This window comes from Pipra filicauda, unplaced genomic scaffold, assembly GCF_003945595.2.
Source record: "Pipra filicauda isolate LSUMZ 115617 unplaced genomic scaffold, ASM394559v2 scaffold45_size4122338_pilon, whole genome shotgun sequence".
Lineage (NCBI taxonomy): Eukaryota > Metazoa > Chordata > Aves > Passeriformes > Pipridae > Pipra > Pipra filicauda.
The window spans coordinates 1,846,508-1,869,551 of record NW_024104598.1 but is presented as its reverse complement, the minus strand read 5'-3'; the positions used below and the strand labels follow the sequence as shown (position 1 = coordinate 1,869,551).

General features: G+C 37.6%; 1 protein-coding gene across 4 annotated transcripts in view; it reads right to left on the bottom strand.

The window, feature by feature from the left end:
* PRMT3 (protein arginine methyltransferase 3) overlaps positions 1–23,044 on the bottom strand; it is a 143,303-nt gene that overhangs the window by 27,089 nt on the left and 93,170 nt on the right. For all 4 annotated transcript variants that reach the window (XM_039386003.1, XM_039386004.1, XM_039386005.1 and 1 more), the window contains 4 exons: positions 21,456–21,521; positions 16,178–16,299; positions 12,745–12,844; positions 4,142–4,220 (listed from right to left, as the gene is read on the bottom strand). In XM_039386003.1, the coding sequence (XP_039241937.1) occupies positions 4,142–4,220; positions 12,745–12,844; positions 16,178–16,299; positions 21,456–21,521 (367 nt within the window). The remainder of the gene's footprint in view (positions 1–4,141; positions 4,221–12,744; positions 12,845–16,177; positions 16,300–21,455; positions 21,522–23,044) is intronic.

Here is a 23,044-nt window from a genome sequence, read left to right as displayed (position 1 = left end):
ACAGCTTTTCCAAACAGTAGTGGAAGACTGACATCTACCTTTTCAACAGCTGCCAACAAAGTTAGTCAACCTCTTGGCAATCTCAAATGATTGGAAAACCCACAAAGAAGAGCTGCTATGAACATGGCTGTCTATAGCACTATCAAATAGTAAAAGAAACTCAATTTATATTTAGCAAGGCTTCTTTTCACAAAGACATTCCCATATTTTTTTTCTTAAGAGTATTAAAGCCTCTAAAGCCACATATATTGAATTCTTGATCTGGCTTCAGAACAAAACGCCTGCTAATAAACATCTTATTTTATTTTATTTTTTATTAATACATGAATGTGGCAGTGTTAATAAAACTGAAGCTAAGTTTCTCTTTTCCTCCCCAAGATCTGGTGAACTGTAAAATTAATTTTGTCTTCTGCTCTGTTTAAAATTATAGCTTAGCAAAATGGATATGGAGACATCATTGGTATGGCATGGTAAGTCAGAAAAGCAGTACCTCCTGCCCTGTACAATGCTGAAGATAGAAACAACAAATTGAAATAAGACCTTTCATATAGCCAGAGTAGTTGTAGCCTAAACAAAATAAATCTTATAAATATTGATGATAGAGAATAGGTTTTTTTAAAGAAGTTTTTTTTTTGTTATATAAAGACTTGAAAGTAAGCACACTGTCATCTTTCTCACTTTCTGACTGTTTAAAACAGAATGAATAAATATCAGCAAGCTTCAATTGGAATCCTATTGGTAGGCTATTATCACCCCTACTTTGCAACTGAGGAACCCTGAGGAGGTTTCTCCAGGAACAGCCTACAATTAATTCAGCAGTAAAAAAGCAGTTTGATGAGAATTCAAACAGGAAGACATTCCCACTGCTTTGTCTGAAACAAATCCCTTGGTTCCAGCACACCTGACAGCTGTCACACAAGCACAAAACATCAACATCTGGTGGTAGGAGTATTTGCAGGGAGATTCTGGAGCCATCAATAAGGGATGTCTAATTCTCAAAGCTTTCATGCTGCTGTTACCTGGTGTAACAACTGCATCACACTTGGCTTTACCTCACAGCATTTCAAACCTTCAAGAACCACCACTGATGCTCCAAAAATTAAAAGACAGTGTGACACGGACAACAAAAGCAAATGAGAACAGCCTTTGAGGGACTATTTTTCAGGGAAATAGACTTCGTAGGATGCAGTGGTATGGTGAGAAGAGAGATGAAAAGACTGGCAGTCTATAAATAGGCAGTCCCTATTTACAGAAGACACTTACGTACTAGAAACAGTGCAACAAAAATGAAAACCACAGTAACAAGTGATCAAATACTTTATGATCTTCCTTTCTCAGACTAGCTCTAATTTCCGGGACATTCTGTAAACAGAAAAGAAGTTTATCAACCTCTATCAAGCATGAAATATTTGAACTGGATCATAATCAGTTTATATTAAATCTCTTTGTTCATACAGCAAATCCTTAAATCAGCAGTGGAGCTCATGATCGATTGTACAAAGTGCACAAGAACAAGGACAAATGTAAACACTAAATGCTCCAATCTAATCTGCATTTTTACTTTAGTCTATTAATAGCAACAAAAGTAGACAATGTCTGTTCAGACTTCACAAAAAGAAACCTGTGTTCCACCAACAGGGCTCAGGTAAAGACTGCAGTGATACATTAACTTCTCAATTTACAACCCCACTCACATCCAGAAGCATATGCTATACTGAGGTTTGACTGGAAATGTAAGCAATGTTATCTAAAATCAGCCTAATCATCAAAATATTGTAGAGTTTTGTAAATGTTTAAAAGCATCTGCATAAATTGCATTTGCCATTTCACCACTATCCTCAATTCCCTTGGAAATCCTCTGCTCCTTCTGCAGCCCTGTAACACTTCCCTGTGCAATCCTGACAGACTTGCCATTTTTTTTTTCCTCATTCAGCCTTTAATTTAATAATTATTCCTCCTTGCAGGTGAAATGAGCAAAATGCTGATTGGACAGAAGCACGCACTCGGAGCTCTCCCAGATTCATCGCTTTGACCATCTGTGTCCTTCTCGACTCAGTGCCCACAACTCATCCGTCACCAGGAACAGCTCACGTGGTGAGCAGGATATGACGGGAAATCCTTTATCCCTCAGCAATGCCTCACAAACTTCAGGACGCTGAAGGGTAAGGCAGCAATCCTCCAGATACACAGAAATAACTCTGTGTGAATACCACCATCGTTTTGATGTGAACAAGCAAACGATATTATGTTTTGAATGACACCTTCCTTGCCCATGTCACCCCTCACCAATGTGAGCTGAAATCAAGCGTGTGAAAACTCCTATACTTCAGCAACAGCTCTAAAGAACAAACAGATGGGTCCTGGGCAGAAAAAATTTTATGTTCCCAAATAAAGCTATTAAATACTGTACACATTACCCTAGACAGTTTGGCATAATCTACTTCAGCATGCCAGTAGGCTAAATTGAAGTAACGACGATATGACTGACTGAACACAAATCTAGAAATTTGGACTCTATTCCCAGCTCAATCACTGAGAGATCTGGCCAAGTCACAGCTGCTTCTGTTGCTTTTTTCAGCTTTCAAACCTCTGTAATAATGATCTTGGGCTAATAGTACCAAGTGGCTTAAAAAAAAATTAAGCAGATTTAGAAGTTCTTTTGGTGAGACTTCACCTCAGAGTGAGCTCTTAGTTTTGGTTCATCTGAATTTGCATGTGCCCACAGTTCTGCTGCTGTTCATCTCCACTGCAGGAGAGTCTGTGTTGCTAAGCTGATTGCTGAGCAGCTTTCTCACAAATCCCGGACACAGCCACTGACCTGCTAGACCCGCTGGCAGCAGAGCAATAATTGCAAGCACCTTAAACAGTGTTAACAAAAATTAAAATCTGGCCTTACCAATCAGTGCCTGTACAACACTGTGTGCTTTGTGAAGAGTCAAAGAAGGGCCCAAGACCATTCTCAGACCACAAAGGGTAAGTGTATTGCAGAACCAGCACATCCTGTCTGCTCAAAGGAATCTTTGGGAGACACAAACCAATAGCTAACTTACCATCAATACAGTTCAAACACAGGTCAAAAAATTCTGGCCCTTTTCAGGTGGCTTTGGAAATAGTAGCTAAATACAAAATGATTCCTTTCAAGTAGCTACTAAATATTTTAACACATCTCTTGTCTGTATATTCAGCTTTTTGACCAAATGTTGAACAACTGCACAAACTCCCTTTTTTCAGCTCCACTCTATAGTGTATAAAAGCTCACTGCAATCAAAGGGAAGCACTGCAGCAAGCCCTGTGACACAGTCATTAATCCAATCATTAAGTCAGTGTAGTGAAACTATGTGCATGGTTAGCACAAAGGGGGAAAAAAAACCCAGACTGATGACTACGATTGAAAAGGTCAATATGAAATACAATACTGACAAAGGAATTAAGCACAAAGAATAAAGCACGTGCAGAACTTGTGCAGAAAACTGCATCACACAAGGAATTAATATTTACTGACACTTAAAGAGTGCTTCAGATGACACTGTCTAAGCTACTTAAATGGGTAAAAGAACACTACTTCAAAATAAACCCTTTTGTCACAGCCTTACCCTCCAACTATAAAGAAAAAGAGCATATTGCCACCAGGATAAACATGCTGAACTGAAACAGTCTAATTCCACTACTTATTTCATGTGGTCTCTTGTGTTTGAAACTGCGTCCTCCCCCACAACGTTCCTCTCCAGAGAAACACGCTATTGATTTTTTCTCTAATCCATAGTAGCTTACTCAAACAGTATCACATCCTACAGGATAGTATTTATTTTCCTCCATTCACAGTTATGCAGAAACTGGGATTTCGGGAGTGGAAAACAAATGCCCACATGTGTGGGAAGAATTTGGGAGGAAAAATTTAGACTGTACTTAAGAATAAATAAGCCTGTCTATTCTTAAAAACACCATTAACTTGAGACCTTGATACCCCATCTAATGTTCTTCTATTACCCATACAGTAAATTAATGCCTTGAAGCTCATATTAATGAAAACATTTTTCATTGAGACTGGCAACTTTCTCATCCATGCATAGCTTACTCTAAGTCTCTGAGTTCATTTAGCTTCTCCCCAGAGCTAAATTTATTAAAAGAATTGAGCACCAACCTGAGCCTCCCTCTGCCAGGTACTTGTCCTTTGCATAGATGACAGAATCCAGCATTGACTCAAAGAGAAGGAAATAACCCTGTTTATAGAAGAAGGGAAAGAATTTAGAAATCATTATACTTCCTATGCAGCCTATTTAATGACTCTACAGATAGATTTTATCAACACATTTTAAGAACTTTATATGCCCATTTGCCTCAAGAAGAGCCAGCACCTGGTGAGTTTCTCAACAGCAGCATTGTCACTTCAAACTTCAGTTACATAAAGTATCATACCTGTAGTTTGGGATTAATTAGAGATGCAGCACACACTAAATTAATAAACTATAGACAATACATATCCAATTTACAACAATATTTACCGGAGAAGAGTCCTACAACATCAAAAGAAACCAAATTCAACTCCAACCAAGTGAAAAGCTGCACGTATTGATTTTTTAGTAATAACTGGGAGGTTAAAAAAAAAAAAAAAACAAACCCTTTTAGTAACACTAAAACTTATTGTCAGACAAACACCAAATGCATCTTTGCTACTTTATATTTGCAACCTCGTGGTGCCCTCTATCACCCTGGGCAATGCTCACTAAGGCAGGTGGAAATAAATTTTTGTGTACCAAAGACATTGGTTCTCTGGGTGTTTGACATCATTTAGCAGCATCTGGACTTACAAAAATTTCCAGGATAAAAATGGTTAGAACTAGATTTGCACAGGGGTTTTTTTGTGTTGGGATTAATTTTCTGGCAGGTTAATCATACTGCTACTGGTGTTTAGAATAACTCATTGTAAGCCTGAGTGAGTAATTTTCTGAAACAGAAAAACGTTCCTTAAACATTTGAGACATTAAAAAAACCCACATGGCAGTATGAAGTAAAATTAGCATTTTATAGAAAATATCCAGTTTCTCAACTACTTTTAAATAAACTGCAGATTTATGAGATATACAGACGTTTGTTTCCCAACAGATTTACTGATTTTATACCCTTCCTGTCTTCCAAGTTTGACTATGATCCTTATTCTTAACTCAATACTGTAAACATATTTCACCTACATCCTTACAACATCAAATCAATTAAGACAAATACCAACACAGGTTTTGAATTTTCACTTAACATCCTAATTCTCATTTTGCTTAAAACACAGATTAGCCATATGGCTTGATCAGGAAAGAACAAAATGGACAATTGAAGTCCAGATTTTAGACCTGCAGTCCTACAAGCCCAGTCAGCAGTAACCTAACAAAGGAAAGCTAAGAAATTGCACCAGGGAATTTCGGATTGGATATTAGGGAAAATTTCTTCACTGAAAGGATTGTTAAGCACTGGAACAGGCTGCCAAGGGCAGTGGTGGAGTCACCATCCCTGGAGGTATTTAAAAGACGTGTAGATGTGGCACTTGGGGACATGGTTAGTGATGGGCTTGGCAGTGCCAGGTTAATGGCTGGAGACTGAATGATCTCAGAGATCCATTCCAACCTAAACAATTCTAAGATATTTTCCTTCATTTTTCCTACCTTCCCATATTTGTGTAGTCATTTTTTTGAATTTATTTTTTATTTTTGAAGTCATCATCACACACTACTGAAGACAGACAGCACTTCATGAAACTGCACTGCTAAGACCACCAAATCTACTTCAAGTTTGTGCCACCTTGGATGTTAATTTTGCCTAAGACTCTTAGAACAAAAAATGCTGCAAGTTTAGAATTGCACATAAACGTCACTACCTGCAGCCTTCAGGATCAAAAACAAAACTGGAAAACCCAGAAACTTGACATATTTGTATTCAACAAGAATATAGTGTGAAAATAATGGCCATGTCCTCTTCTCAAGCCGTTTCTTGTGGTAACAGGGCAGAGCTCCACCGGAAGCTTTTCTTCCAAATGTTCCCTGTTCTTCCACTGTACTGCCCAACTTCTGTAAGTCCTTAGAATAAGTCTCAGAACAAAGACTATTGCATTGTGAGTAAGAGGATTGTTAGTAAGCTTTGCTGAACAGCTGAAAAGGCCAGGAGCTCACCCTGCACCAGGCAGAGATTATTTGATACCTACAGCAAGCCAAAAGCACAGAATTGGAACCACAGTTTTTATAGTATTATTCTTACAGTTTTAAAAATAGAATATGTTTAGCTACGAAGAATTATTTTTAGATGCCTTCAACTGAAAATGATTTGTTTTCACCATATTTTAAGTGTAACCTCTAGGACATACATTAAGACTAGTTAACAGCAAGAGTCAGTAACAGCAAGAGTCAGTCACACTTTTATGGATCAGCTCTTCACTTCCTCCTTTCTGCCCATCACCTATGTCTGCCAACCAAGTGCAAGAAGCACAGCTGGAAGACACCCTTCCTCATGAGAAACACAGAGAAATTCTCACCATCCTTTCCCTGACCTTTCCACTGTTGGTTCTCCTCCAGCTCCCAGTTCTATCGTCCCCTGAACTCATTACAGCCTTCCTGCAAGTTACATAAACCATCAACAGTACTGAATCAAGTCATTTATTACTTATCCCAAAGCACTGTGCTCAGTGTGTTGTGCTCCTCCGTGGTGTAATCTGGAATGTAATTTCACAGGCTGTTGCCCCACCTGTAGGGGTGCTCCTGGAAAATGAATTATACCTGACATCCTTTCCCCATGATGCTGTGGGGGCACTACTGCTGCCACCCCAATAATGCTCAGGGGTTTGCTTTTTCTTAAGCATGTATTAATATTCTCAAAAATAATTACTCCAAAGAGATCTCCAGGATACAAATCTGTGAGCTGCAAATTATTAGTACGATTTTGATAGTGGCTAAACTAAGGCACATTAAAGGGGACACTTTCTCTGTTAAGACAAGCTGAATACACAGAATATCTTAAATGTTATGCTGTCATAATGTGCATCTTCTACTAAAAAGCTGGCCATTTCCTTCTCAAAGTGAACATAAAGTTCCTTATTTTTTATAATTTGCAAAGCTGAAAGGAAATGTTCTCTAGATAACAACAAACCCCCATATAAACAGATCTGGACATGAACAGAAACACACAGCACTCTGGAGTAACCCCTGCCCTACCTCATGTCTGCCCAAGACACTCATCAAAAATGCTTGAGCCCACTAGCATATCTGAATCCAGAAGAATGTATTGCTACATTTCTTTTATATATCCTTTGTATCTGTATTGTGTGTTCATAACAGAATTATAAAAGGCTCACAAAGCTTTGATGCCTTAATATCCTGCATTGTTAAATTTTTCTCTATGATTCAACTACACCACAGCATTCTTGTATTTATTTTCAATTTAATTCAAAGCTCCATAAAAATATTTTGCCAATGGATCAAAATATAAGTATGGCAAGTTTTTGTAACTTCAGTGCTTCGGTATTCATCATGATAAGCTTTGTGGAGAAAAAGAAATTAAGCTCTTTAAAAGTATCAAATAGTGCCATTACCATGTTTACAACAGCAAGAATTAGCAGAATTTTTGGTACAGCAGAACAAAACACGTAAAAATAGAATTGCAAAGAAATATTTAGCTACTTGAAATAAGGGTTGTGTTTCCCCTCTGCCTTCTATCAAAGATGCATTTATTATTTTCTGTAACATTACTGAACCTGGTCTGGTTCTCCAGATTCAGTAAGGTTTAATGCTAAATATTTAATGAGATGAAAGGTCAAAACACTGGCCCAGAGAGTGGATTTTATATTTTTTAATCCCTAGTGGTAGAAAAAAGTGCATTATTTTCTTAAGCTGAAGTTTCTAACTACAAGATTCCCACTGGCTGGCCTACAGAATAAAACACGTTACAACATGCAACACAGATTGGACAAGAAATTATGATTTCAGACAGAAAATGTAATCTGGCATTAACAGATACACAAAACTGATGTGGCCCACTCAACGATGTGAAAAATTACTTCTTACTTGACAAAATCTCCCCAAAAGCTAGGGTGCATTTAAATGACAAGCAGCAGCTACACAAACTCTTCTGCGTGCTCTGCTGCAGCACCATTTCCCACATGTTAAGTCAGCCTTCATGCTGATCTCTCATGTATGATTTAATTTAAAAAAAATCAAATTCATTACTGACAGAGCAAGCTCACAAATTTCAGAACCACAGCTTGACTTTGCCATTATGCACACCCTGTTGTGCCCTTAAACAAATAGGAGTGAGAACACCAAATGGGAAGATGTGAAGAGTAGAAAAGTGATATCCATTACTGGTGTTGGTAAAAAAAAGAAAAAAAAATCAAGCAAGGAAATTAAATTCCTTTACAAAAACATTTTGCTATAAAGAAAATAAAGCATTCAGCTACTTAGTATGCTCTTCACACCAGAGTATTAAGAACACAAAAAAAGAAAAGCTCAATTCTCACGTACAGTTATAAATTATAACTGCTACATAAATAGAGCACTTGTATTAATGCACCTCCAAATATTAAAACAATAGAAAACATTAAGATTACAGAATGACTAGTAAGTGTTAAAAAAGTGCCATCACTGTGTATCTCATAGAAATAGGGGAAAGGAGGAAGGAGAGAAAACATGGTTTCCAGCGTTTCAGACATGCTCACTTCCTAGTCCTTTTCCCTAGACCCTGATATCCTCAACCCATCATATAATTTCAAAATTATCTGAAAAAAATACAAAAAGAAAAGAAAAACAAGGAAAAAACATTAGCTATCTGACCAGAGATATGATTAAAAGACAAGAGTACTGGATTGTATCCTCAGTTTATTTTAATCTGATAGTCCATCTCTTTCTGAGTTTTTCCTTGTACAAAACTGCTGCATATTCAGTACCATAAAGCAGTGCATAAAAAAAACAATTTATGAGAACAAGCTGTACACTAACATCGTATTTGAGACAACCATCTCAGGCAATTGTCTCTCACAATAAAACCTCTTTACAAACAAGAAATGCAGATATTTTTCAGGTGAATAACTCTTGCAACCTTTAGTTCTATAGTATTAGCTAGAGAAAGGAAGGAAAAGCATACTGACAGCAAAAAAAAATCTGCACACAGATGCAGCTGTGTAGGAACATTCCAGAAAAGCATTACATACATTTTGTTTCTTTCTACATTCGTCCTTTCAATAAGCAGCCTGTGAAGTTCACAATTTCCCTACCAAAATACATGAGCAATAACACAGTCACCTTTTTTGTATCTTTATAGCAAATATTTTCCTGCCCAGGTAATTCATGTAAGTTTACAGTCTGAACAACAAGTAAGAGATTTTTTTTGTAGGTGACCTATGGTATAAGCAGACAAGCAACACAATGTTAAAGACTGGTACCTGTAGTAACTAACAATAAAATTCGTAGTTTCACAAATTAAGGCTTTTAAAGGTTTCACACTGAGCCAGGCAGGATGGTGCATCAGAAGCTTGAAGTCCTGATACAGAGTATCGAAGAATTTTGGTCAGGGAAACTTCTACAAAAACAAGACCAGCAGGGAGATCTTCCATAAAATTCACCCATTCTTACATTCAAATAACCTTTCTCTACGAGTTGAAGGCCTTTCTCCTCACAGACCCAGTTTGGTTGTGGAACATGCTGTGACTCGGCCACTCTTTCTTAAGGCAACGTGGCTTATTGGGTGAAGTGGTCCTCCAGTCCACCTGCTCTCCCCCTGTGCTCCTGGTCCACAGCACACAAGAATCCCTTGCACACTGCACCAAGGTTTTGCTGAAAACAATATACAGCTGTCTTTGGAATGGAAAAGTCTAAATGGATGATCCAGAGGTCTTTAGAAGTCCGACAGGCCCTCAATGTTCAGCAATTTGCCTTTTTGGACACCAAGAGAACAGCTCACAGCTCATCACACCTCCCACTGTGCTTTTCTGTGCTTTACACACCGGTTTTAGTTGAACACAAATCACAGAGATGTCCTGCTCATGATCTGATTTTAACATTGTCAAACACATGTACTTCAGATGTCACAAACTGCATTTAGTACATTAAAACCAGGATCACTTCTAATTTCTTTCACAGTCTTAAATAAAACCACTAAAGAGACAGTTGCTCATCACTCAGCCTCTAAACTTGGCACATGACAAAACCATATCCAGGTGAATTTAAAATGGGAAAATATTTCTTGGAAGATGGCAAGTATACATTTGAAATATAAATTTCTACATATACACACATGCACTCACACCTCCCTGTCCATTGTATAATATTTAAGATGCTTCTCTCACTTTTCCATAGTTTAAGGGAACAAATTTAAAAATAAAAGAGAAGAATAGCAAGCATTTGTGAGTCACAGGTCACTTCTGCAATTAAGAGAATAATCATCAGAAACTATTACACTGGAGATGCTCATAATGCAATGCTGCATCTTTTACAAGACACTGTTCTATGTGACATCTTTCTCAGAAAGCCTAATCTAAAAACCAACCCGGAAGAATGTAGTATTTTTCTTCTGTCGCCTCACGCTTTTTTTTTTCTGATTTCACATTTTCTGATGCTCCAGACACAGCTCTAAAAAGAGCGTACTGTTCTGCACCAAGCAAAACAAAGCTATGGCTCCACAAAAGGGTTTGATGTTTACTAATCTAAAAGCAGTTTGTTTCCTAACAGAACAGCAACTTTTCATATTTCTGTTACAAAGAAAAACAACTGTTCGCATGAGAATTTTCCTGCCAGTCCATACAGATTCTCTCTACGTAAAGAGCCAAAAACTGACATATACTGAACTCCTTTTTCCTCTCATGCTTCAACATTTTCCACATTTTCAAGCACTTATATTCACATATTAACAACAGATTTCACAAGGGGGAAGGAAATGAAAAAGCAAATTCACACAAGGAAGCCAGACAAAGAGAAATCTTCATCTGCATCTCAGCAACATAATGTTCCTTTCTGAACAGTGTTGAAACAGTGTGTACACTGTCCAGCTATCAATCTTACTTCCACAGCATTGTCCTCTTTATCTCTGTATTGCAGCAACCTATAAAAATCCTAACATTCCTAAATATTTAGAATGCCTAATTTAGTGAAATGCACATGGCTATGTAATTATGACATTAAAAGATAAATCAGCATACAAATGAAAAACACGGAACATTCAATACTTCATTCCCTACAAGAGATGGTTTTTGAAATCCTTTACTTCACCTTAGAGGCACTGATTTACAACATGACTTCAGCTCAACTGCTCCAGTTCCTTTTAAAACCAAATCTTGGGCTCTAGAATGAGAGATGTGATTTTTGGAACATTAATCTTTGTGCACACATTAGGCAACTGATCAAAGGTTTCTCTGAAAGAACTGTAATTACATTTCTAGTGAAGGCACTATACTGTCAGAAATCACCAACCATAATGTGCTATTTTTCAACCACTAGTTTAAGCCAGTGGCTTAGACCTTCCTTGAAACTAGTGACCTCAACACTAAACTAAGCTCATGTTTCAAATATACATTATAGCAGTGGAGGAAAAACTGCAGATTTCCAGCTCACTGAAATAAGAAAAAAAAGAAAAAAAAACACAGAAAAGGCAAAACAATTTATTTTTACCTTTTCCTGGAAACATACAGATAGATACATATGGATCCATAGTGAATACTTGACCTCTCCCCCAAAGGCCCTTGTATATAGTAGAATGGCCACAGTTTGTAAAAAAAACAAAAAAAAACACCCAAAGAAACAAGCAACTTTGAATGTAAGTTTTTGTTATTGATCTTAAATTTGAAAAGAACCAGAAAAGAATCTTTAAGTCCCAAAAGCTGGAACTAGCATGAAGAAAACCTGTGTTTTGAAGTGCTTTTTGAAGGTCCACAATATGAGGAGACTGAATAGCAGAAGTTCACAAAAACCCAGTTAGAAGAGATGTTTCCTACCATGTTTTTGATAGGGAACAGGCATTCAGTCACTATGAAGTTAGCCTGGCACTGGGTCTTTTAACACAGATTTCATTGTTAGGATTAATGGTAGGTAGCAAGCACAAGGTGTGTAACAACTACCAGCCAGCCCATGAAAGAAGGGGAAAAGGCCAACAGCTGAAATCCAATGGATTCCAGGAGATGGCTCATTTAGACACTGCCTTTCCTGCTGTCCACCATATTTATTTTGTACTTTTAAAATCAGTAACTTTATTGTTACACTAAAAAAAATGGCAGTGAATAGTAACACTGTTTTCAAGCTCTGCCTGTATTTGCAGATTTCCAGAGTAAGCATCTCACCTCCTTATTGCCTTTACCTCACAGTCAGGACAGTCCTCAGCTGAATTTGCAGACTAAAGGTATTTTACTCATCAGAATGATCCAGCTAGATGACTAATACAATATTTCTCCATTACTTTCACCTGAGCAGTGATTGAGGAATGGAATGCTTTAGAGATATGCAAACCAACTACATAACAGAAACTTACTGCTGCACCCAAAGCAGCTCAACTGTACTTAAGAGAACCTAGACTTTAAAGAGCTTGAACAAGAGAGATCAGGAATTGTATCCAAATACCACATAATTAGGACTGCCATCCCATCTCTCACATTGTCAAAGACTACTGGAAGCATGATAGATGTTTTGGTTAAAAAAATAACATCACTTAAAGAATAACTTTTCAAATTAAATAAAACATTTTTCTTGAAAATAACTACACCTTGAAAAGAATATTCATGCACCTTACCATCCATTCAGATATAATTACATCAACTTTTTCCAAAGGCAGATCTACTTCTTCGATTCTTCCTTTGACTAATGTAATAATACTTTCAAGTTTATTTAATCTGCAAGTCAAAACATAAACAAATTAGTTTCTATTTGATTTATGCTGTCAAGAGAGATATACTGACATCTATATTTCACATTCCCCTCTCCCACCTTGAGCTTCTTCTTTTAACTAATCTAGAAAGCAGTATAACATAATATTTCTCAGTTTTATTTCAGAGGGAATATCTCCAAGCAGCTAAAAATGGCAGCAGATTAAGTGCCAGGCAAAGATGGCAGACTGTAGATCTGTATATACCTTCAACGTGCCATGCATGCAAATGTGTAAGCTTCAGAAACCAGGAAAACAGAGAAGGGGACAATTTAAAAATTATGGTCCTCTCTATTTAAGAGCTGCTTGTTCCCCTTTCTCTTCCTTTGACCTCTACAAATTGTCATTTACAGCAATCAGAGCCTACTCACCACACCAGGATAGCAATGGAAATTAGCTTCCTCACAAAGCTGTTTTGCACGACTTGGATTTTTATTTAACCAAACCAGCGCAAAGTCACTGAGAACAAACATTCCCTCTAGATCGGTATTACACCTATTCCACAATAAAGGCATCCTCCCCACTGTGATTTTGGGCAAAAGCATCTGCAATGTTCAGTACCTGCAGGAATCAGGTGTTACCTCACATGCATGTAACGGTACGACCATCCTGCACAGGGAAGAAGGTTCCGGGATGGGACTATGGGTTTTGAGACAATAACTCACGGCACTGGAATTACTGAGTATGTAAATGCTTGAAATCTACTATTTTTCTTCTTGGCAAACCATATTACAGCCTTTCTTGCACACACCTTTATTACAAAGCTTATTTCTGCTCTTAGGACAGAAAAGTCTTCTCACCACAGAAATTTATCTCCCACCTGCAGTTCTTATCTCTGCCCCTTCCCTCCCTATCCTGATATCTTACTCTTATCTGTCCGGCTTTCAATGCAGACCAGTAATCACATTAAAAATTCAATCTCAAAGACAATGGGAGAACGATCAGAATGAAGGGAGGGAGAGGGTCAAAGGGCTACTTGAACATGTGGGCTGTTGCAAAGATCAATTAAATACTCTACACAAGACAGTCTTCTGTTAGAAGAGTAGCAGCGCATCACTAATACCATATTTAATGCCATAAACAGAAGTAAAATCAGAAGTTCAAAGTGAAAAATAAAATGTTAAAGAGCTACCACCCACAACCATAATTTAAGAAGGATAAAAAGAGATCCAAGGATAACTTCCTAAATGACCACAAACAAGGACACAATTTAAACAGAAGAGAAGAAAAAGATTAATTCATTACATACTTACTTTCAATTATAATGTTAAAAAAAACCTCAAACCAACCAATGTAGTTTACACATTGTTGGAAAAACTGCTGAGATGCTATTTAGGCAGTATACTTCAACTTTCTATTCTATCATAGCAGTGATGGATGACAAAAATCAAGTCATCCACTGCACTAGAAATTTTACAGACACTATTCATAGCAAGAAAAGGTAATCATTTAGTTAAAAGGCAGATTAAGGCTTGTCAGGCTACTTATTCCAGTTTACTTACACACATGGGTTGCACTGTTTCCAGTAATTAGCATGCTACAAATTAACCTAAGTTTTGGGAGAGACAAAAGCTCTCAAGCACACACTTGAATCACAAGTGGAAGCACACTGCAATAGTAATTTTTAAGCTACACAAAGTTGTTTAGTATTCCAATAAATATTTGTTACTCCAGTGCAAGTTTGTCAGCTTTATTCCCTTAGGAAAATCAGGTTTAACCAGACAAACATAAATTGTTTTGATGCAAACTGGAGACTTTAACGTGAACAGAACTCTTTATAGCAGAAGGTACCTATAAATGTGCAGCCTCACTGATGACTTGCTGTGTACTTCAAGTGGCAATGCATCACTCTTAAGAGTTTAAGAGTTTTGATTCATTGTTTTTCTTAAAGGTCTGCCCTTTTCCTCACCACAGGTAATACATTTTGACTGGTACTTCTATTCTCCCCCAAGTATAAACAACATTCAAAGGACTTGGAGCACCCGTTGAAAGATACGAACAATCCTAAATTTGTAATCTAGTACATTAGAAATAAAACCCTATTTCACATTTGTAACCATTTTGAAGATGTCAGGGACTCCTGGGAAAAATTCTCTTTAAGGAATTCTCTTTTCATGCTAGAAAAGCATTTTAGTCTAAGACCCACTTACATGCTTAACATGGTACTTTCCCCAAACAGATATTTAATTAACAGAATCACTTTATAGCATCCAAGTGTGCAGTGCTGCACCACCAACGTGTGAAGTGGTACCTAACAAATTCAGCCTAGACAATGTTACTTCTGTACAACTCAAGCCTGTATTAAAAAAAACCTGTCACTCCCAAATTCTTCAGCATCTACCTGGACTTTCTTTTTCACAGTTGCTCATACAAAATCAACCTAAATGAAAAAACCTACATGCCTTAGCTATCAACAGCACACATCTACACCTACATTTCTCCTACCTCATGCTAGGAAACCCTTCTTAAGTCTTCAGATGTCACTGTTTCATTTCTATATATGCTCACAATCTTCCTTAATATCCTCCACAGGTAAATTAGTGACATGTGGAGTGGATAAATGAACCACGAGATGGGTAGAAAGCTGTCTGTACTATGAAGTTCAAGAGGTGAGAGGAAGAGTACAAATCCTAACTGATAGCCAGGTACCAGAGGTGTCCCTCGGGGTTCAGTGTTCGTTCTGATACTAATTAACACTAATTAATGTAGCGACATAATGGGGCAGAATGCACTCCTACCAAGTCTGTGGATAATGCTGAATTAGGGATGAGCAGCTGATAGGGTAGGGCTCTTATTTTCTATAACGCAGACAAATTGTAGAAATTCTAGAAATTATTTAAAATTCCTATACAGAAACAGAAAATTAAACAACTATACATACACACACACTTGAATAACTTTCACTGAGTTTATCTAAATATGAACTTTCTTTAACTCCAAGTAGTGCAGCCAGGTAAAGTTTCTCACACCTTCTTGGTCTCCAGTGTTGTCTAAAAACTTACAGTTTTATCAGTAGCAACATTTAAAATGTAAGAATGGCAAATGGACAGGCAGTATTCAGTTGGAGCCTGCGCAGCCAGGCAGCACTGGCCCCATGGTACCTTTAGGAAGAAGGTCTGTTTTAATTACCCCTACCAAGGGGGCAAAGAACTTTATAAAACACCAAAATCTGTGCTATTTCTTTTGGCAAAGAAGGGCTTCAATAAAACACACACTGTGATAGGTGATCATTAACTAGCAAAAGCATTTTAATAACTTTTTACAGTAACATTTACTCTACTTTTCTTGGAACTTTTCCTACCTAATGATGTCCATGGCCTGATAGATGATTTCAGATTGGTCAACTCCAATCACTTTCTTCGCACCTGCTTTGGCAGCAAACATGGAGAGTATTCCAGTTCCACAGCCAACATCCAAAACCACCTGAAAGTCATAAAATAGAAGTAAAATCATCTTATTTTCCTTGCTATGACTTTTCCACACTTATTTCCATGTCAGTGAGAAAACATATTCCAACAGAAGGAACAAATGGTAGCATCAAGTTTTACTGTCACATGCAGAGATACTTAAGTCAAACTGCAGTTCTAAATCCACACCCTCTACCACCTTTTCCAGATTGAGAATTGAAGCAGATGAGCTGCAGATTAACAACCACAAGCAATTATTTGGGCAACTAAAATGTTACGTGAAGAGGAGAAAAAGGAATCACTAATAATTGAACTTAGCACTGGTACTAAAAAAACATATTCTAACTGTGGTTTTCATTAAGACTCTATTCAGAAGCTTTATTTAGGAATTCTCTGCCAGAAATGGCCACAGTGCCCCAAAACAGCTATGGTTCAAGATGACTAATTTCAAAATGGTCACTAGCACAGTTTTAACACCTGGAAATATTTTCTGTCTAGCACTGTTTATAATCAAAATAAGACCAAAAAAATCCAGTAAGATTTCATGAAAGAAGAGTAAACTTCATCATCACACCTGAAAAAGTACACTCAGCTCAGCAACAAGATTCATGAAAATGCCTGGGGTTTGGTATATCACATATTAGCTACTGTAGGAAGACTGAAAAGACTGAAAAAATGCAAAGCAACTAACAAAAGAGTACCAAATTTATTACTAAGTAGAGATGAGCTGCCTGCGATGTTAAACCTCATAAAGAGAGATTTTACCAAGCAGCCTTGTTCAGGCCTTGCTATCAGAATAGTGTATTTCTTCTACCTGCTGCAAACTTTTCAACACTTAAAAACTGATGAATGTGTTACAGTAGATTTTTAAGCCGAGTTTCAGGTTTGATGTTTTCACAGAATCGCTGAAGCTGAAAGGCACCTCTGGAGGTGATGAAGGTGCATTTTATTGCATTGATCAGATCATCAGAGGTCTTATTGTTAGAATTCTACTTAATATAGCTAAGCTTTACTAATGGTGTTAAAAAACTCTCAGCACTAAACCCCAAAACTTTCTGAAGTCTGAAAATCAAAACAAGTTTCCTAAACACTCGGTATAGCCATTCCTACCATGTATAGCATTTAAGCATTAACAGAACCAGAACCGTAAAGAGAGACTTCCTTTCCCATATGAGACCCTAACATGAGAGTAAGTACAACTTCCTCAACACTTCTAAGTCAACCAGAACACTGAGTTAGAATTATTAGTCATAGCAACAATTTATTAGAAAGGAAAACTTCTTTCACCATCTCTCCTCTTCAGAGCATCCAGTGCTGTGAAACTCATCTTCACAGCTTTCGTGACATTAATTTTTTTTCCAGAGAAGGCATCAATTTCCTCAAGAATCAATCCCTCCTTTGAGAATTATAACCCCATTTTACAAAATATTTCAAGGCAATAATGCATCCTACTGAAACATTTTTCAGCTCATGAGCTACTGAGCCTTCTTGCTTCAGCACAACAAAGCTTTGCATGTGCACTTTTACATTTCACCTGCAAATAGTATCCAACACTTGAATGCTCTGCACCTTAGGTCTGCCTGCCTTCTCTTGTCTACAATCCTATACATGGATACAGAACAATGATCCTGACGCCAGCATGAATAAAACCAGCTGTTTATCCATAGCAGTACAGCGTAAGTGAGCTGCTGCTGTGGTGTTCTGGGAAGCAATGACTGAAGAATTGACTGCCACCTGTCTTGGTAGAGTGACCTACTACCTGGAATCACACTAAAAAATGTTAGTGTGATGAATTTTTTACAGCCCCTTCTGTAGAGGTTGGCCAGGGAAGTTGTGGATAGAGTTATTCGTTCCACTTGCAACTCCTTGCAGCTACATTTCAAAGGAGTCAACTCTACAGCCCTCAAGTTACATATGAATATGTTATGGCTACAGAACTCCCTAGGCTGAATCTGCTGGAGACAGGAATAGAAAACAAAAATCAATATTCTTACAGCTGCTGAAACCTCACACCCCCCAACATCACCTATTTTAACACTCTACCCATGGTAGTTAACAAAATCACTGAGCCATGAAAGCTGGAAGTCACAGCCAAAATTAAACCCCTGTGAAAGAATGATCTTGATGTACAGTTGCATGAAAGAGAGCAATCACCACAAATTGGAAAAAAATCAAAACAGACACCACTTTGGACATCTGCCCTGGTCACTTAAAAAACGCAGATGGAACTCATCTAGCCTTAGGCGGGGGATGGGGGTGGAGAAAAAGGCACCAGAGAGAAAGTATACAAGCTGGAATACATCTGAGGAACAGAAAGACAAGCAGAATGATCACCAATTAGCCTAAGGACAAGGGTCTACAGCTCACATATTCTTGTGGTGATCACATATGGTCTCTCACCAAAGACCTGGAGCAGCTGGACTGGCGATTTGACTATACAATAATACACTGCAGCACCACCTCCTTCTCTGCAGTGTAATCAAAAGTGATATTCTACTTTAAATAACAGAAAAAATTACTTCTAATACAGAAAAACAGGAGGCCAGGTGATTTGGTCAATTAAATCAATTCCATCGATGAACTCTCAGTAGGAACAATGTTTTAAAAATCTCATTTTATTCCCTGAATATGGCATCGATCTTGCCTCAGACTTCTATTCTACCACAAAAACTAAGCAATGGCAACAGTGCTTTACTAAGCTATTTTTTCTACCCAAAAATACTCTCACTGTAAAATGGACCACATTTCCTTTTACTGAGTACCTTAACTACTCCTGCTAGGTAATCTAAATTGTCCTATTCTCATCTCAAATACATTTGACAGGTTGAAAATAAAGGCAGCAAGCAGGATTCATACAAGTTTTAATAATTTATTTTGAAAGCTGAGTTCTGAATAAAGTATGCCTAATAAACAAACCTAGATATTCTGTTCCAATCTGTCACCATGCAACCATACCTCTTTAGGATACAGCAGATTTGCATCAAAAGTGAGTACAACAAATTCAGCTCTTTGAACAAGCTCCTCCCAAACTACCTCACAAGTGTCCTTTTAGAAATAATAAAAAGCACCGCCCTGTATTTTGCAGGGAGAAATAAAATATGGGAGTTCTAGGAAATAGAGTACCAGAATTTTACCCACTTTAAAAAAGAAACTGTAAAGAAACTTTAAGGGAAAATAGCCTTTTTCTTTAAGTTGGAAGTTTCATTCATTAATATGGTTCTGAGAGCATTATATGATATATTAATTTAAGCAAAATATCTTCATATTTTCTTCAGCAGAAGTCTAGAACTCTGAAAAAAATCCCCTATGTTCTCCATAACTGTGTAGCATGTGAAAGCTACATCAGTGTTTGGTCAGACACAGAAGTCAAACAGGGCACTGGTCACATGGATGGGGGTTATTGGGAACTCAAAGCAGTTGAGAATCTGCCTTTCAATTCAATCTCAACACACAATGATGGGTTTGGATCCACTATGAATTTGAGGTAATCTTGATCAAAAAAATGTTGTAAAAACCATGTTCAGAAATCAGTTGTAGATGTTGTGATAACTGAGAAGGTTTTCTACAGAGAAGTTGAATGCTTTCACAGCTACAGAGTAAGCACACACATTCTCTCAGCTGTTTCTTGAGCTGTTTCTTCAGCCCCCCCTACCTTGGGGGCTGAAGCAACATTGACTCTAACAGTTAATCCATGGTTTGTTTTCAATGTTTCCAGTGTGTTCATACAGTAGAGCAGAAATACAACCAATTCAGAAAAATTACTGTTCCACGAGGACACACATTTCATGTAACTTCATATCAGTCTTGCCCTGTGAAAACCTGCAGTTATCAATTTCAGGGGCATCTGCGAAACTAAATTTCTCCCAGGAAAGTTTTCTTTCCTTTATTGATTTTTCTGCTTTGCTGTATGAGCTGCCCACCTATGCAGTCACCTGCATCATTTAAGTAGCTGGCAGTATAATTCTACAACACTTTCCCTTATTTTTTCATTGTAACTAAAGAGTTTAGAAATGTTTAACAGAACTGAGACTAAAAAAGGAAGAAAACTATTTCCTAATTTTTTCTGCTGTAGTTTCCAACTGAAAACTGAAGTAAGATACAAAAAATAGCCACTATCAACCTTGAAACACCTCCTGCCAGGGCAAACTCTCTCTCTCACCTCTCCTACAAAGAAAGGCTGAGAGAATTGGGACTGTTCAGCCTGGAAAAGAGAAGGCTTAGGGATGTCCTAATTGCAGCCTTCTAGTACCTGAAGGGAGCCTACAAGAAAGATGGAGAGAGACTAGTTACAAGAGCATGTAGCGACAGGACAAGGGGGAATAGATTTAAACAGGAAGACAGTAGGTTTAGACTAGATATCAGGAAAAAATTCCTCAATGTGAGGGTGGTGACGCCCTGGGACAGGTTTCCCAGAGAAGCTGGGAAGTGTCCGAGGCCAGGCTGGATGGAGCTCTGAGCAAGCTGGTCTAGTGAAAGGTGTCCCTGCCCATGGCAGGGAGGTTGGAACTCGACGATCTTTAAGGTCCCTTCCAACCCAAATCATTCCATGGCTCTATGAACTCAAAACACAGCAAAGTAATCAGCCAGCAGAAAGACAAGGGACAAGAAGAGTATCATAACTGTATAGGGGTCACAACCACTGTAAGGTCATATCAGTACAATCCTCCTCACTGCAAGTGAAACATCAGCTCCTCGTTCTAAGCCCTTTAATAACAACCTACTCTGGAGACACTGAACAACACTAATTCAAAAATCAGTTACACATGAATTCTTTTCCAGCTCTAATAACACAGGGCTTCCAGGACATTTTTATTGTATCAGGCATACATAGAAATTCACTTAATTCTGGTAAAGAGGCCCTCAGAGAGATTCCACCTAATACACCAGACAAGAAAGGCTCAGCTTCACCCCGCCGACATAATTAATGAGCATCCCAACGTGGCACACAGCACAGTGACAATAGCCATCACCACTGCTCTTATCAGCACTGTGCACCCTCCAGCAGCTGAATAGCTTTCCACCACCTAATAAAGCCACAGTACATTAAATCAAATCCTGTCACAGTGCCATTCTCCATTCTCAGAGCTACAAAGTAGCCAACCTGAAGGTTTTCTACCACTTGAGAAAAATTAACCACAGAAATGACTGTATTTTCTGAGCTGTTTTACCTACCTTGTCCTTGAAGATATGTGGGTTTTGATAGATGAAGTCACGATAGCTTTCTGTACGTACTTTATCCTGTTATTTAAAAGCAAAAAGTGTTCATTTTTTTCACTTAGGTACAGCATGTCATTCAAAAATACTGAAAAACTTCTTTTTAACCTGACCTAAAGATGTTTTGTGTATACTGTACTTACAAGGGCTCTGCAATCATGACACTGGCCATGTAATATTACTTCAAAATTTACAAATTACTACAAAATTTGCAAATGAAGCCAGCTGCCTCAGCTGAAAGAAAAATAAGAAATTAGCTCATGGTTTCCTGACCTGCTGCATTTCATTTTGAGTGTTTCAAAGTTCTTAATACCTCTTCATCGCTTCCCAGGAACAGCAGAGTGGCAATACTGCACCAACTTTACATAACTTCCTCTATAATTTGAAACATTCAAATCACAAGCTCATAAAACATTTTGTATCATTTTATTCTCTGACTCTCCTGTGACACAAGAGATTTCTTTAAAAAAACCCAAACGTTATGCATCAAATTAACCTGTTCTATTTCTGAACAAACTGCAAATTTGCAAACCTAGCTAGCAAATAAAGCTGTACAGCCCATTCTATCAAAGTCAATATAGTAAATATATTTGACTGTAATACAACAGGGCTGGAGAAGCTGGAATGTTTTCAAGCATAGAATGAAACATTTATAGTATCCTAGTATATCAAACGTAGCAACATGGCTCAGTTTACCAGCAAGATAATCTATTAAAACATTGATTGTCTTACCATGTATCAGCAGGTACACAAACTGACAGCCAAGTATAGGTTTTGGAATTGCTGTTGCAGTTCAAGTGTTATAGTAAAGTAGAAAAAAATTTTCAGCAATTTTTTATCTAGTGCAAATAATGCTGAAGGATAAAATCCAAGTGCTTATATTAAATCTAATATTTTTATACTATGGTAAGGTAAGAATTTTTAGAAACAGCAGAGAAACAAAAGAAATTTTCTACAGTGAGAAGGAACAAAGTCTATTTTGATAGAAAATTAAGATCAAAACCAGTGACTGAGAACAAAGGCTTTGTCAATAAAAAATTTGGAGACAGAATTATTTTGAGGCTTGAAAATTCTAAAATCCAGTTTTAAATGTAGAGGTATTATCACACACAACCCAAAGAAACAGGGTTGATTTTAGAAAATTCCACTTTAAAATTATACATAAGTAATGAATAAAAGAAACTGTGATCCTTGAAAACCATATTGGTTTACTATGATGTTATATTCAGAGCACCTATTTTTAGAGCTTCACCTCTACTGCAGCATATCACAGGATTTTGCTGAAACGACCAAAAAAGTTTAAAAATAAATAATCAAAACTGGAATGTTCAGCATCAATTGAGAAAGCAGTCAGCTGGAAATCTTTCAGCCTTACATCCTGCCCACTCACACTGCCTCAGCACTGCCCCAACTGAATCAATACAATTCGAGCTGCTGCCTCCAGTCAGTCACTTCAAGTGTCTCTGTCCATCAATCCCGCTCTCTCACTCCACATTTCCACGTGATGCTTTTTTGTTTTGTTTATAAGTAAAATGGTAAGAACATTT